Consider the following 14507-nt stretch of genomic DNA (forward strand, 5'->3'; position numbering starts at 1 on the left):
GCAAGAGTACAAAGCTCAAGGCAAACACAAGGTTTATGCCAGGCACAAATTGCATGCAAATGTTAATGCAACTAAACTTGCTGACCATTACACTAAACTACTGAATATACCTACTAAACTTGCTGACGAGAAAACAATCGCACCATTTACATAGTAACAAACGCTACCAACCAACAGTGAATCTTGTCTGGGGCCGAATTATGAGTCGCTCTCAATATCACTCTCAATTTTGAGAGCGTGACTTCAAAATGACGACACCGCGAGATGCTCACAGTGGAATCAACAAATTAGCAGCAAGGCTGCGGTGGCAAGTAGCAGGGCTCTGCCCCGGAAGCATTTCTTTCCATAATAAAGGTCCGTAAGCTAATGTTTTGCTGTAAACACACCCTCAATAAAATGAACAGTGTTTTATTTTGCTAACAAACTATGTTTCAAACTCAATAACATGAAGCAAAACAAGAAGCGTCCTCAGTTTTGCAATTAAGTTTGCTCTTCAGTCACTTTTGCTGCTGCGAGGGTATGCTGATGGTGCAAAAGCATCGTCTAGGTGGCGTGAGCTGCCGCCCAATCCAAAGGATTCAGCCTTATCCATCCACCCACATATTCACCCATCGTGAACGTGGCAGCCAGAAAAAAAACAGCTGATTCCGCGGCTGTTCTGCTTTTTTACACATTGTCTAGAATCAAGGTTCTGTGCACACGTCTTAAGTGTGCGGGAAAATCTGTTTCATGGCAGTGATTGTTACGGGTCTGCAGAGATCAATTTGCAAGGAGCACTCGGCTAGAAAATCAACAAAGGAAACTTCAAGGTGAGTTCACACTGGCGAGTCGCAAACGTCGCGCGACCAATTTCGGTCAATTAGTTATGGTTTCCGATGCACTAGTAAAGTGGGGAGGGAACGTAACAAATCGATTTAAACCAGTCACGCCACCTCCACGACTCGCCAGTCTCAACCCGCCTAGCCTGTGTTCTCGGTCGGCACCTGCTATCGATGGCAAATGTGCTCTAAGGGTTATGCGTGGTTCTATTTATTTTATTGCGAAAGCAATACTACTTTCACTTTCAAGCCTTTGCGGTGCGACGGCGGTGCACATGAAATGACCTTTCGCATGACCTCTGTGTGACGTCACGCCGAAGAGCTGGGCAACCATCTCGCGCCGTCCATGTGCGACGGCGGTGCACATGAACGGCGGCCTAACTCCCGCTCTCTCCGCCAGGAGCGCCACAGGTGTGACGTCACGCGGAAGAGCTGGGCGACCATCTCGCGCCGTCCATGTGCGGCGGCGGTGCACATGAACGGCGGCCTAACTCCCGCTCTCTCCGCCAGGAGCGCCACAGGTGTGACGTCACGCCGAAGAGCTGGGCGACCATCTCGCGCAGTCCATGTGCGGCGGCGGTGCACATGAACGGCGGCCTGACTGGATTGGATTGCATTGGATTGTATAACTGATGCATCACCACAAGTCTAACCACAAGCACCACCACCAGCTACACTACTAGCTGAACCATGGCGTAGGTACGGATATTGCTTTCGCAATTACCGGGCTTAACCAAGCTAAGCCACAGCGAATTTTTTTGTTTAGAAAATACCAGGCGACCACGAATCATCACAATGCAGCAACTGCCGACATATGGGAGCAGACCGGTGCAGCTGCCAGGAGCTTGCAATCTTAGTGCGGGAAATGACAGCCGGCGTGCTCGGTCACAGTGCCAACAATCACTCGTTTGCCTCGTAACCAACTGATGCTGCCCGCTTCGGGATAAGCACTTGATGTTCGTGCTGGTGTTGTTGCCGTTCCATTCAGATGATGTTCATTTGATGGCGATATGTGTGCCATCGACACACCCAATGCCGCCGGGGATACTGCGATGGTGAAAGTTTAAGCGAAGTAAGCCCTCCTTCGTCACCGGCTTGTTTTGGGGTCTCGCCGGAAAGTGCACACCTTCTGCAACTTAACGTTGACAGTGGACTCTGCAACCCACCGAAAACACTTGCTCACAGTCGGTTGGGCTGCACCGATGTTTGCTTCATTTCCTAAGCTGCTTTGAAAACCACCGACGGCTAAGAAGCACAACGCACACAGCCCTTGCCACTCCACTAAGAGCGCACTAATTCGCACACCTCTCAGTTCGACAGTTAGTTCGTCACACAGCCATTGTGCTGTCTCCTTTCCAAGTGGAAACGTCAAAACAACTCGTCCCGCACGTCAAACAGTCTTCATGCACCCTCCTACACCATTGCTCGTGCGGTCACCGCATATACAGCAATGTAAGCAGCCACCTGTTTTCTCTCCAACGGTTTGAGACCACTTTTTCGCTCTAAAAAAATTGTCTCAATTGGCTCGCATAACTAGGTAAGCAACATCAACACTTCTAGCACGTTTTGTTTTGTTTACATTAGCAGGTGATACAAAAAAAATCAATATGGCCGCTGGTCACAGCCAGCCAATAGGAAAGGGGCAAATGAGAGCGTTTTTGAGACTATTTTGAATTGAGAGCGACTCGTAATTTGGCCCCTGTTCTCTTTGAAACCGTGCAAAAAAATAAATTTCTCTAAAGTGATGCAACACTGCTTACTACTGTGCTTAGACTGCAGCAAGAATACTGACTCAGACAATGCAAGGCACAGCTGTGCATGTCAGTGTTTGGAAGAAAAAAACGCTTAAGTACAATGACAGGTAGGTGGAATTGTTTTGTTAGTATCTTTTTTTATTTAAAATGTCATTTGATATTATACACAAGAAGCAGGCACAACTCAAATAAGAGTAACAGCTAGACAGAGACAAACGTTTTACCACCGATTGAAAGAAAGTGCACTATACGGTAGTAACAGCCTCAGAGAACACTCACGGCTTCCGACTGGGCAGGTATGGCCCCGAAAATAAATGATGACACCCGCTGTCCAATGCTTGTTATAAGTCCCTGGGGAGCCTTTAGGGGCTTGATCAGCAGTGCAGTCTGTGAGAAGATAAGGATGTTTCAATACCACAGTAAGAGGTCTACCATTCAGTTTCACTTGCAGCACATGGAGCAGACTGTTTAGGGACTACAAAAGTATCTGAAAATTAAATTCAGTTGAAAAAAAATCACTTCAATTCTAACTACCAAGCAACTGGTGGAAAAGGTCAGTGTTGCGTGCGCATTCTCACACTTCATGAGACTAATCTTGTAATGCATCGTGTACACAGGCAAAAGATGGTGTTGGCTTCATAAGCTTGAAGTTTTATAACTGTACAGCCATCAAGATGTCACGGACAAACACACGAGATGGGACGAGGTCCAGACACAAGATCTTGAGGGGACACTTACGATAGTGTCCCACTGGCCCAGGGTCACCTTTGCATATCACTTCGCAGATATGGGTGACCAATCTCAAAACAGTCAAGAAATGGTTACAAAGCCCCGCTCCTATTGGTCAGCACGGACTGGCAGATATATTGACAAATAGCAGCGGGACTAATGGATCCGTTTGTGACAGGTTTGCGACTTGATTGTTCCGTAATTCGGCCCCTGTTATTTTGATGAACAACATCTAATGCTTAACCTGCATTGAAGAATACAATGTGATACAGTATTACAGATTACTCCTGCGCAGGTACTCCTTCTCTGTAACCAAGGTTCTGCTTACATGCCCATATATGAAGAAATGGGCCTTCTCTACTTTGCATTCATAAAATGCAGGGAGACCTCATGCTCCTCCTGGAGCAGTGGTGCAACAGTTAAGTGATGCACCTCTGCCCCGGCAGGTGGCTGTTTCAAACACAGCCACCAGAGGGGCTTACGAGACCCAGGTTGCGCTTCCCGAGTACTTTCTCCTGACCCGTCATTGATATAACTGCCACCTGCAATGGTGGGCAATTTGTTGTCAAGGGCACCACCAACGGCGCCGTATTTTCTGCAGAACAGGAGCCTTAACACCGCTGCATTCAAAGTGACTCAAATGCACGAGTTCGCTTCATGAGATGACCTCGAGTAAAGCATCCACCTTGCATTCGGGATATGCTGGGGTCAATCCCCAGTGCTGCTGGGTACCCACCAGTTTCCTAATGGGTGAAAGACTTCCCCCCGTCTGGTGCTTGGCTTTTCTGGGGCAAAATGCTTCGGAAAAGGATGTTTATGTTGTATGATGACGGAATAAATCACTGACCAGCCGATGCAATGGTTTGGTCCAAGACACTTTTCCCAAGCATTTCACTTCAGAAAAGCTGAGCATCAGGCTGGGGGATATCTTGTACCCATTAAATAGCTGGCGGGTGCCCGCTGGCACTAGGCATCAAACCCAGCACCTCCCGAATGCGAGGTGGATGCTCCACCACAAGGCCATCGCTTCAATTCTACCGGCGCAAACCTCTCAAGAAAGCCGGGTGCCAGACCGGGGGCCGCTTGTACCCATCCAGCAGTGAGTTTTGAACCAATCAACTCCCGCACCCGAGACGGAACCTCGGAACTGGCAGTATGCTACTGCATGAACTCTGTGATGGTTGGCATATGAGAAGCACTATGCCCGTCAGCGAAACGCATGTTATTGCCAGTATCGCGATCAGAGTGCCAGGGCTGTTATGCATTTTGTTGTCGGTATGCAGTCTTTGCTTTGGAAAACATCGCCGCTTTCCTCCGCTCAGTGTCATCATGCCTGCATGCCTCCCATGCGTTTTGCTGCTGCCTCTTCCCATACTCGGGAAGAGACGACTCAGCACAGAGAAGGTCGATGAACTATGTATGCAATGGAAGTCTGTATTGTGGAAGACGTCTGGCAATAATAGGAGCTCGCAATCATCCGTGCGCAAAGCACCAACCCACGAAGAATATCACGTAAAGAGGCTCCCTTTTAGCTTAAAATTCATTATATCTTAATCATTCCTTGATATCCCTCGAAATTCAAATTGAGGTTGTTCTGTACAACGGTGGCTTAGCGGCATTGGTGTCGCGAGTCCGAAAAATCAAGCAATCATTTCCAATATGTCTCGGTCACTATTATACATTAGCTCTATACAAAATACAAAATGTGGCAGTGCCGTGACGAAGTCTGAACAATCAAGCATGTCGGAAAAATTGAAAGTGAATTTTCGGTCAGAAACTCTTCTGCTCTTGCGCTAGAGGGAACGTGACTGACAGTTGCGACACAAGATGTTGCAACAAAAGTCCTACTATTTTAAGCTTTGCTTCATGGGAAACACACTGGTTAACTACAGTCAAGCCCAATTATAACAGCCACATTTATAATGAAGCCTCTCAGTCGTGGATAGAAAGAATGTCCACTAACACAGTACTTGATCAAAGCAAACATGCAGGTGTCACCAACTCACTGGTGAGAACAAGGCTGTGGCCTTTTATTGCTGACAAGCATGAGCATCATAACCCCAACGACTTTCACCTTTAAGAAATAATGATAGACAACAAATTTTTGCTTCTAATTTTTCTTCTTTAAAATGATGTGCTATATCACACAATGGTAGATGCCTTAACCACTAAATAATTTATAATCGAATTTCTCCTGGTTTGCTTTTATGGGGTTTAACGCCCCAAAGAATCTCAGGCTATGAGGGGCACCATAGTGGAGGGCCACGGATATGTTCGACCACCTGGAGTTCTTTAAAGTGCACTAACATCGCACAGTACACGGGCCTCTAGCATTTTGCCTCCATCAAAATGAGACCGCCGCGGCCGGGAATGAACCTGCGTCTTTCGGGTCAGCAGCCAAGCATCATTACCACTGAGCCACCGCAGCGGCTTGAATTTCTTCTTTAACGCTGTTCCAGTTTTAGTTTCATCTACCCAACAATGGCTGTGATCTCAAAAGCAGGTTTAGGCCGCATGAGGTATGAAAAACCTGGAAACCTGAAAACCTGCAAATCGTTTATATGCAGTTTTAGTTCCCTAAAACACTTAAGCCAGCCTGCTTCAAGAGCTGGAGTGACAACAAACAAAGCAGCAGCAGCAGTTTTTGTTCATGCCTGAGATAAATTAAAGTGATAACTGTTGTTTGGTTGATGAAATCAAAAGAACATGAGAGAAAAGTTCAGTTATAAATTTTAAAAGACTTGCAATAACTCAAGCTCTGATAATTCGCACTTTCGGTAACTCAAACAAATTTTAAAATTTTGGCTGCCAGGCTGCATTTACAATGCATTTCAAAGCTGGTTAATTCATACCACGATTTCTCTTAAATTGGGTTAATTAAAACTTTGTCTTGCTCTTACGCTCCCGGTGCACGAAAGAGTGGCAACCAAGGTAAGATACGCCAGATTTCCAGCACCATGTGTGCTCAAAATTTGGCCACTCCAACAAGTTCACTCATACACAGTCCGAAGGGGGGGGGGGGGGGGGCGTGCCAATCGGAGTCACACTGTTGCCGCATAGTTTGGTTTTCTGAGCTTTGCTATCAGTCTGCGACAACTGCAGCTGTCAGCAGCGCTTCAGTGAGACAAGCCCAGTTGCACACCAGTTAAAACAAACCAGCACATCGCTGTTTTTTTTTAGAAGGTGTCTCACCATTCGAGCACAAAAGTTCATTCCCCTTGCTTCCATCCACATGGTATCTCAATAATGCGTGGTCATTACAAGCTGCTCGTTGTTTGGTGAAGCCTCCTTACATGTACAGGTGAGGCCAAAATATTAAGGAGCACACTTTGGCAGCAGAAATTTTCTGTGCTCCGTACAGAAGGCATCACGGTTTCTTTGGTTCATGCGCGAGCGCACAAGAGGCATGTGGTTGCGTATATATACAGTACTTCCTGATATCATTTAATTTTGATGGAGGCAAAATTCTAGAGGCCCGTGCAATGTGCCATGTCCGTGCACGTTAAAGAATCCCAGGTGGTCGAAATGTGCGGATATGTATGTCTATGGGTGCGCAGAACTACCCTGCTAGAAAACGCTTTGCCACAGATGGGGTTAACACAACAAAATCAAATTTTACAATCAGGCCGTTAACTTATTCGAAAATGTCGGATGGCCGGCTTGACCTGGTTGAATGCTCGTCGCGAGCGACGAATGACAATGGCATGTTGGCCGGTGATCGTATACATGGCGGTTAGTGATACGAAGAGCACTTTGCATCTTCATCCACTCGTCCGGCGACAACTTGCCAGTTGCGGCAGCAACTTCAATTTTTTTTAAAACAAAACTGATTTTTTAAGGATGGGACCGAAATACAAGGCAGTGCAAGAAAAACGCAGTCTAAAAATAAGGGCTGTTTAAAAGCGGCTGAGGCTGAGACTTGGTACGCTCCTCCTAACTCTGTGTTTGCAGCTCGTTTTAAACCCTTCGATAATTAGGCGGAGCTTTACTAAATCTGCTCTTGCCCGATTTCGACCAATAGCAGTGCAATGGCACCATACATAGAAGTTGACTGAGCCCAGGGCTCGCCAGAGCCTGACTCAGCAGACCCTGCACTTCCTGCAACCTGCAGGGCGCACAGTTTCACATGGGCATCTCACTACACCTGCAACCCATCGAGGCGCCCCTGCATCGGCCTTACTGTCACTGCTGCCAGTAAACAAGACCCCACCGCTTGTCTGGGCAGTCAGGTGGTTTGAGAAGTCGTCAGCCCTAATGACCCCCCCCCCCTTTTAGAGCTCATCCCTCCTCAACGGAAAAGGTCATCAGCCCTTTGCGACCCTGACAAGGCGGTTCGCGATCACACTCCCCAGTTCCCATGGCCTTGGACAGCGTCCGAAGTGTGTAACGCGCTGTCGATATTCTAACTCCTTAGACTGTCTACGGACACGGGCACAACAGCTCCAGGCGAAAGTGGGGAGGGAAAGAGCCACCGGCACCGTATGCTTCTAACTTAACACAGGCCATCTTTTTAAAGCCTGGTAAGTTTAGGGACTCAGAAACAATTGAACCTCGTTATAACGAAGCTAAAAGGGCCCGGCGATTACTCCGTTACAGCCCGTGCTGACCGAGCTTTCAAGGGAACTGCCATTCTTTCGTTATATCCACTATTTCGTCATAACACGGCAGTTCCCGGCGAAAGGGAGCAACGAGCCACCGGTGCCATATGCTTCTAACTTAACACAGGCCATTTTTTTACAGCCTGGTAAGTTCAGGAACTCAGATATCGCAAGATGTAACTTCTGCCAACTTACTTGTCCTTCAATGATGGATGGTGTCACCAGCATCAGGGAGCTTGTAGTAGTGCCAAGGATGCAACCGAGAGGCTGCAATAGCAGAAAAATTACAGTAATTACAAAATTACCAGTTTATTAGGGATGCTGCAGACTGAATTTAGCAGTGTGGCCAAATGGCTAATCCCAAGAATTTGCCTACACGAGTGCAGCCTCAGCTACAAACAATTTCTAGAACAACAGGCAACAAACAACTATTTATTACGAGCTCGTTCTTTGGCTCTGGTCGAAGCAGACAATAAGAGACTGCACAAGGTCCAAACAAAAGAAACCACAAAAACTGCACTCAATGTCACTGCACAAGGTCCAAACAAAAGAAACCACAAAAACTGCACTCAATGTCAACTGTCTATCAAAGGCAATGCAATTTGTGAAGTTGACATCACTGATGACCACCTAGAGTAGTTGACTGTAGTAGTTGGCTATCAAAAGCTGGAAGCAGGTATTAGATATCATTGTTCAGTTTTGACACAGTTTTTCAGCAACGTGGTCAGGTAGCTAGAAGTATTGTTGCTATGTTTACTAATGGCTCAAGAGATCTGAAATTCAATAATCGTGCATGCGACACACCTGCCTGGTGCAGTGATGTGTAGCAAAAAAAGGCCTAACTTTAAATAACATTTAGCAGCAGCATCATAACAGTTTGGCATATCAAAGAAATGCAACACTGCTTTTGCATTGCTTTATATCCTCAAGACAAATAATGCTGGATTCACTCACTTGCGTGTTGGCAAGGTAGCAGCACTCTTCCCCCTGAAGACCAGCTACAGCATCGATGGAGTAAGCTTCACGGCAGATGTTGGGCCAGTACCGCACAATGCCAGCTGGCGCCACAGCCAGTGCCGCCGGGGCAAGCCCACCACCCCTCAGCAGCACACAGACCAGGTCGGCCCGGTGGGCCAGGTCACTTGGTGGCAGCATCAGCACGCGGCACTGTCAGATAGTGTCGAGGAAGGAGTGCAGTAAAATCCATACCAAATGGACCCAGTGAAACAATGAAGGTCATCGTCATTGGCTGAGTTAAAGTCCACTGCAGGACAAAGGCCCTGGTAATGCTCTCCCATTACCCTTGTTCCACACAAGCTGCTGCCACACCACATTCTTGCAAAATCTCTAATCACTTTCCTCCACCTAACTTTCCACTGCACTTGGATGTGTGTTCCTTTTCTTGGAATACAACGTTACCTTAATGAACCTATCTGTTTGCAGCATCACACGTTAAGCCCTCGCTCATTTCCTTCTCTTGATTTCTGCTGTAAAGTAATTAACTAGAGTCTGTTCTCTATTCTGTGTTGCTCTCTTCTTGTCTCTCAAGATTACCTTGCATGAAAAACGAGCGCAATTAAATTCAAGTTTGAATTGAAGGACAAATTCTAAACATGAGGTAGATTCTGAATTCACTTCAGATCTTTCCTGATGAAAAAGCTCAGCCTGAAAATGAAACAACAAATAGTATTACCTCCATCATACTCGCAAGTAAAAAAGATCAGCACTAGTGACATGCCACCATAGTGGCAGATAAAACGAGTTGGGCTGTGGCGGCGAACACGCTGATGACAAAAGTGTAGGTGCATTCATAAAGCACGGCACCACACCAGCCGCGTGGTGCAATTTTCGCTGCTCCAGTGATGTCAATGTGCTAATCTTTTTTACTTACAACTGTATCGGTTATAGAAATCTTCTTTTTCATTATTTATTGCATTTGATTTAGTACCTTTTAAAGGGGCACCCACGGTTTAAGATAAGTGACCTGGCGGTTGACTATACACAGGCTTTTTTAAAAACCGAAGCTGCAACTCGCCAGCAGCCAGGCCTTGATGAAGAAACAGAGCAGATTTTGGAACGGCATGTTTTCTTAGGAGAACTTGGATACTGTTCATTTCTCCCTTAAATTTGCATTCCTAACCAGACCGACCTCTGTCAAATGTCTTCTTAGGAGTCTTTTTTTTTTTGTTAACAAGCCAGGAAGTCCTGCCAGTGGTTCTTGCCTTTTAAACTTTGCTAGTACATTTCACTTTGTGCAGAAAATAACTGCACCTATTTACAACAAACTTTAAAATCAATATGCAATGCAAAGCCTTGTGGGGGCTGCGCAGGTTCCATTCCAGCCGCGGCCAGGTGTATGAACAGCTTTCTCCAGCTTCCCATGGGCGCAGCAGCCAGTATACTCGGAGCATCCCAAGATCGCACTGCATCTGTGACTGCAGGCCCCACAACTTGAACTTAATTTGGTGAATTTTGACTGGTAGTGCTTGCCTGTTCTGTCTATATTTAATTACTCGATACCTGCATTCCTATGGTCGAAAAAAAAAATCCCAATTTTATTCACTGAAGGGCACACGTTCCCAGAGACACAAGACAAATGCTAGCACTTGTGCCGTTTGACGTTCCAGGTCCTTTCGTAAGCTAGTAATCATGATTGTTTAAAGATGACTTAAAGAACCTACACTTCGGCAAAACCGCCAAACGACTAAGGTAAAACAGTTTGGTTTTTGGTTTATTGGGGTTTAACGTCCCAAAGCAACTCAGGCTATGAGGGACGCCGTAGTGAAGGGCCCCGGAAATTTCAACCAGCTGGGATTCTTTAACGTGCACTGACATCGCACAGTACACGGGCCTCTAGAAAACTGGGTAAAATGATCAGGTTGCTTGTGATAACTGCACGTAGTCCCGAGCTATGCCGGCCATCGGGCTGGAAGAACATGCACGTAGTTCAGCGGGTTCTGCACTGACTAAGCTCGGTCATGCGCATAGTATTTATTTCCGCAGACCCATGACGCCTCCAGACGCCACAGAGGCAAAGTAATCTTATCACAATGTTCGCTGATTTAAAGCCCCAATCCTTTGCATGAAATGGTTCACTATGCTGGTAGTTAGTTCCATATAGCATGCGATGCAGGACACTTACTTTGCTGTTAGGTGATCCCGGCTTGTACTGCCAAACACATAGCTTTCGGCCACAAACCAGCCATGCCCATCCGCAGCTCGATATGCGTGCACTGATATCCGTTCCGGCTGCAACATAAGAGGTGGCATTAGGTATGAAAAGAGTATTTCACAAAGAATGCAAGCAAAGCTTTGTCACAAATTAAGTGCGAAACTGAAATGTACAGAAGCTACGAAATTGTTCTTACGTTCTGCTTTGATAAGAGCTTCGCTGACGAGTACCGGGAGCACACTACTGAAGGGGTCAACAACATGGTTCCCAGTTTCAGACACGTGCACGGAGCTTGCTTGAAGCTGACTCCTTTAATAGAGAAGAACAAAATGCATGTAACGGCAGTGTAAATCGACGGAGAGGATCCAACAGCACATAAAGGGCTATAGACACTAAATTTTTTCCTGCATGTTTTCTTCTATCAAAACGACGCACTAGACAATGGTATACACAATGGTATGCACAATCTATACACAATATGAAAATTAATAACAATACCACTAGGGGCGACACTTTCCATTTTGCTTTAAACTTTAATGAGCACAGTTGTTCAAACTGCATCAATTAAGAAGCCAGCATAAAAAAAAGCCGGTGGACATACTACACCCAAAAATGTGGAGAGAGGAGCCAAACAGGAGGCAGGAGAGGAGGTTGGGAACCCCCCCCCCCTTCCAGGCTCTGTCTGAGTGTACACGGGGGGGGGGTGCAGTTCTGATTGAGCACTGGGCGAGTGAAATGGGCAAGGGAAAAGTGTCCATCTATTTTTCTATTTCTTTTAATTTTCTAAGTGGAATAACTTTCATTTGCATGCTCTGATTTCAATAATTCTTTTTTGTATTGGGTGGTCTCTGGAACATATGAGGAATTCATTTTATCAGATTAATAGGCACTGAGGAAAATATCGCGGTTCCCCTTTAAGACGGGACAACGAGATACACGTGCTGACTGATTTGTTGCAACATGTGAGGCAGCATATAAAAACGAGCAAAAGTAACAAGAAAACCGTACAACCACACAACCAAGATATTCAGAGTCACTGGTTAAGAATGGTAAGAGAGCTGTCGACGGGCTGCTGATGCACGTGTCATTTGTTTCGATAATGCATACTGCAGGCCTCGGAAATAAACAAGCCTCGAGGTCTCGTCTTTATATCTGGCGATGATAGCGGTCCGATGAAAAACCGCTGCACAGTGTATGCAGGGCTAGACGGTTTTTTTTCTCTATCTTTGGTGTGCTGACGTAGCTCTATCGCTGAAGTAGCGTTCTGTCTCAGTGATGTAAAAATGGTCGCATGACGTCAGAACCTGGTATACCACATCAACGCTAAAAGAGCGGCGTGGTCAAAAGAAAAAGGAATAAAAATAATTTTGCCCGCCCCGCAACACCAACGCTAATATAAGATTCCGACGTCATGCGGCCATTTCTACATCGGTGAGATGGGACGCTGCATCAAAGACAGAACGTGAGCACGCAAAAGATATAGAAACAAGTCACTTATCTGGCATACACTCGGAGTGCGAAAATTGTGAAGCGGCTTTGCATCATACCGCTATCATCGCCAGATATAGATACGAAACCTAGAGGCTTATTTCCGAGGCCTAATAACACGTGTGCACAAGCCCGTCTTCCTACAAGAATATGCATGTCTTAATCAGTGATGCTGAACAATTCCTCCCAATTGTGTGGTGCGGTTTCTCTAGTTATTTTGGCTCGCCATGTTTCCTTTAAATGCTGCCTCACATGTTTCAATAAATCATTCGGTTGCTAGTCAGCGCAAGCCTCGTTCCCTTTGTCCCATCTTAGCACTAGGGTTACATCCTCTCAGTCAATATATGTACCAACCTGCCCGCATCAGCCCTCTTCTGCAATATAAACCACTCGTCACGTTAATTATGCTAGAGGTGCAACGGTTCACAGGGAACACATTAAACATGAGGCAACAAAAATAGTAAAAGTCATTACCCATGTGCGTTTGGCCAGCGGCCGTGCGACGCCGGCGTTCCACTGGGCCCAGGTGCTGTGAGAAAAGTGCCTCCAGGACCCGCGCGGCGCGGAGTGAACATGGCTCTAAATAATGAGCTTAACAGCGGACGAGAATGCGACGTCTTGCGACCATCCAGCGACCATCAAGCGACGTCTAAACGGGCGTCATATGCAATAGAACAAGAGCGCTGCAAGACTGCCGACCGCGGCGCGGAGCAATGGAGACGAGGCCTATATCGAGGTGGTCGTCTGAGCGTAGAGGGCGCTGGCTGGAGTGCTGCCGCATCGCTCGCGACGCGGAGAGAACACGCGCGACGTCTGCTTGAAAATGGCTTTTGAGGAAAGGAAATGGCCCAGTAATTGTCTCACATCTCGGTGGACACCCGAACCGAGCCGTAACGGAATGGGGGGAGGTGGGAGCTAAAGAAGAGATAAAGAGGTGTCATAGTGGAGGGCTCCGGAATAATTTCGACCACCTGGAGATCTTTACACGGGCGCCTTTGTGTTTCGCCGCCACCGCGGCGGGTGGCGTCTGCTTCTGTACGTCGTTTCGTGCGCTGTTTTCTGCCGAGTTATGTTGTTTTGCTGTCGCGCCATGGTGCAATGTACGCGAAAACTCACGCGAAGGCGACAGCGGCAAGCGACGCCGTCGCGCGACGCCAAATGCCCTTGTCGGTTGACGCGCCGCTCGGATCTGCACTCACAGAAAGTTTCGCTCGTCGCCCAGAAGTTGCTTACGCGATTAGCCAATAGCCGCTAATCCGGCAGCGTACGTCACTGCTGGTAATTTCGCGCGTTTTCTCGAAAGTGCCGCATTTTGCGTTGGAAAGTTTTTTGGAGTTCCCGTAGATACTACACTTGCACTACCATGGCACACGCCCAAGTCTTCACTGAGAGGCTCATCGACGCCGTGGAGTGCGAGCGGGTTCTTTGGGACCTGCAGCAAAAAATTATAAGGCGCGCAACGTTTCAGAAGTGGAAAAGCGCGGGAGAAAAGCGCGCGAGGATAACCGCCAAAGCCAAAACTCCACAACCAAGTACCTAAAGTTTTCGTAAGTGTTCAGTTAAACAGTCTGTATTCGATGACAAAGCTGTAAACACATTTTATTTCGCATTTTTCTGCCCAAAATTTCAATCCTTGCAAATAATATGACTCTTTTTACAGGCGCAAACAGCGTTGCGGCGTATTATGCCAGCAACACTGATCGTAGTCTCCATTTCGCTACAGTGACTATAGTATAGTGAACTAGAATACTATTCTAGTTCACTATAACTATAGTGAACAGCGGCAAGCGACGCCGTCGCGCGACGCCAAATGCCCTTGTCGGTTGACGCGCCGCTCGGATCTGCACTCACAGAAAGTTTCGCTCGTCGCCCAGAAGTTGCTTACGCGATTAGCCAATAACAGTGACCTAGTTCACTATAATTTCGCGTATGTTTTGCGCTGTCGCAA

General features: G+C 46.8%; 1 protein-coding gene and 1 pseudogene across 3 annotated transcripts in view; both read right to left on the bottom strand.

Moving 5' to 3' along the window:
- Positions 1 to 13288, bottom strand: part of LOC149353519 (nuclear pore complex protein Nup133-like) — an 89454-nt gene extending 76166 nt beyond the window's left edge. For both annotated transcript variants that reach the window (XM_089582617.1, XM_089582618.1), the window contains exons 1-6: positions 13034 to 13288; positions 11268 to 11380; positions 11042 to 11148; positions 8854 to 9066; positions 8095 to 8166; positions 2852 to 2959 (exon numbers count right to left, since the gene is read on the bottom strand). In XM_089582617.1, the coding sequence (XP_089438743.1) occupies positions 2852 to 2959; positions 8095 to 8166; positions 8854 to 9066; positions 11042 to 11148; positions 11268 to 11380; positions 13034 to 13134 (714 nt within the window). In that variant the 5' untranslated portion in view covers positions 13135 to 13288. The remainder of the gene's footprint in view (positions 1 to 2851; positions 2960 to 8094; positions 8167 to 8853; positions 9067 to 11041; positions 11149 to 11267; positions 11381 to 13033) is intronic.
- A 184-nt stretch (positions 13289 to 13472) lies between these two features.
- LOC149353520 (histone deacetylase 8 pseudogene) overlaps positions 13473 to 14507 on the bottom strand; it is a 76580-nt pseudogene continuing 75545 nt past the window's right edge. Inside the window, exon 3 of the transcript XR_016289331.1 lies at positions 13473 to 13991. The product of XR_016289331.1 is annotated as a histone deacetylase 8 pseudogene (transcript). The remainder of the gene's footprint in view (positions 13992 to 14507) is intronic.

This window comes from Amblyomma mixtum, chromosome 3, assembly GCF_055824585.1.
Source record: "Amblyomma mixtum isolate Tamu chromosome 3, ASM5582458v1, whole genome shotgun sequence".
Lineage (NCBI taxonomy): Eukaryota > Metazoa > Arthropoda > Arachnida > Ixodida > Ixodidae > Amblyomma > Amblyomma mixtum.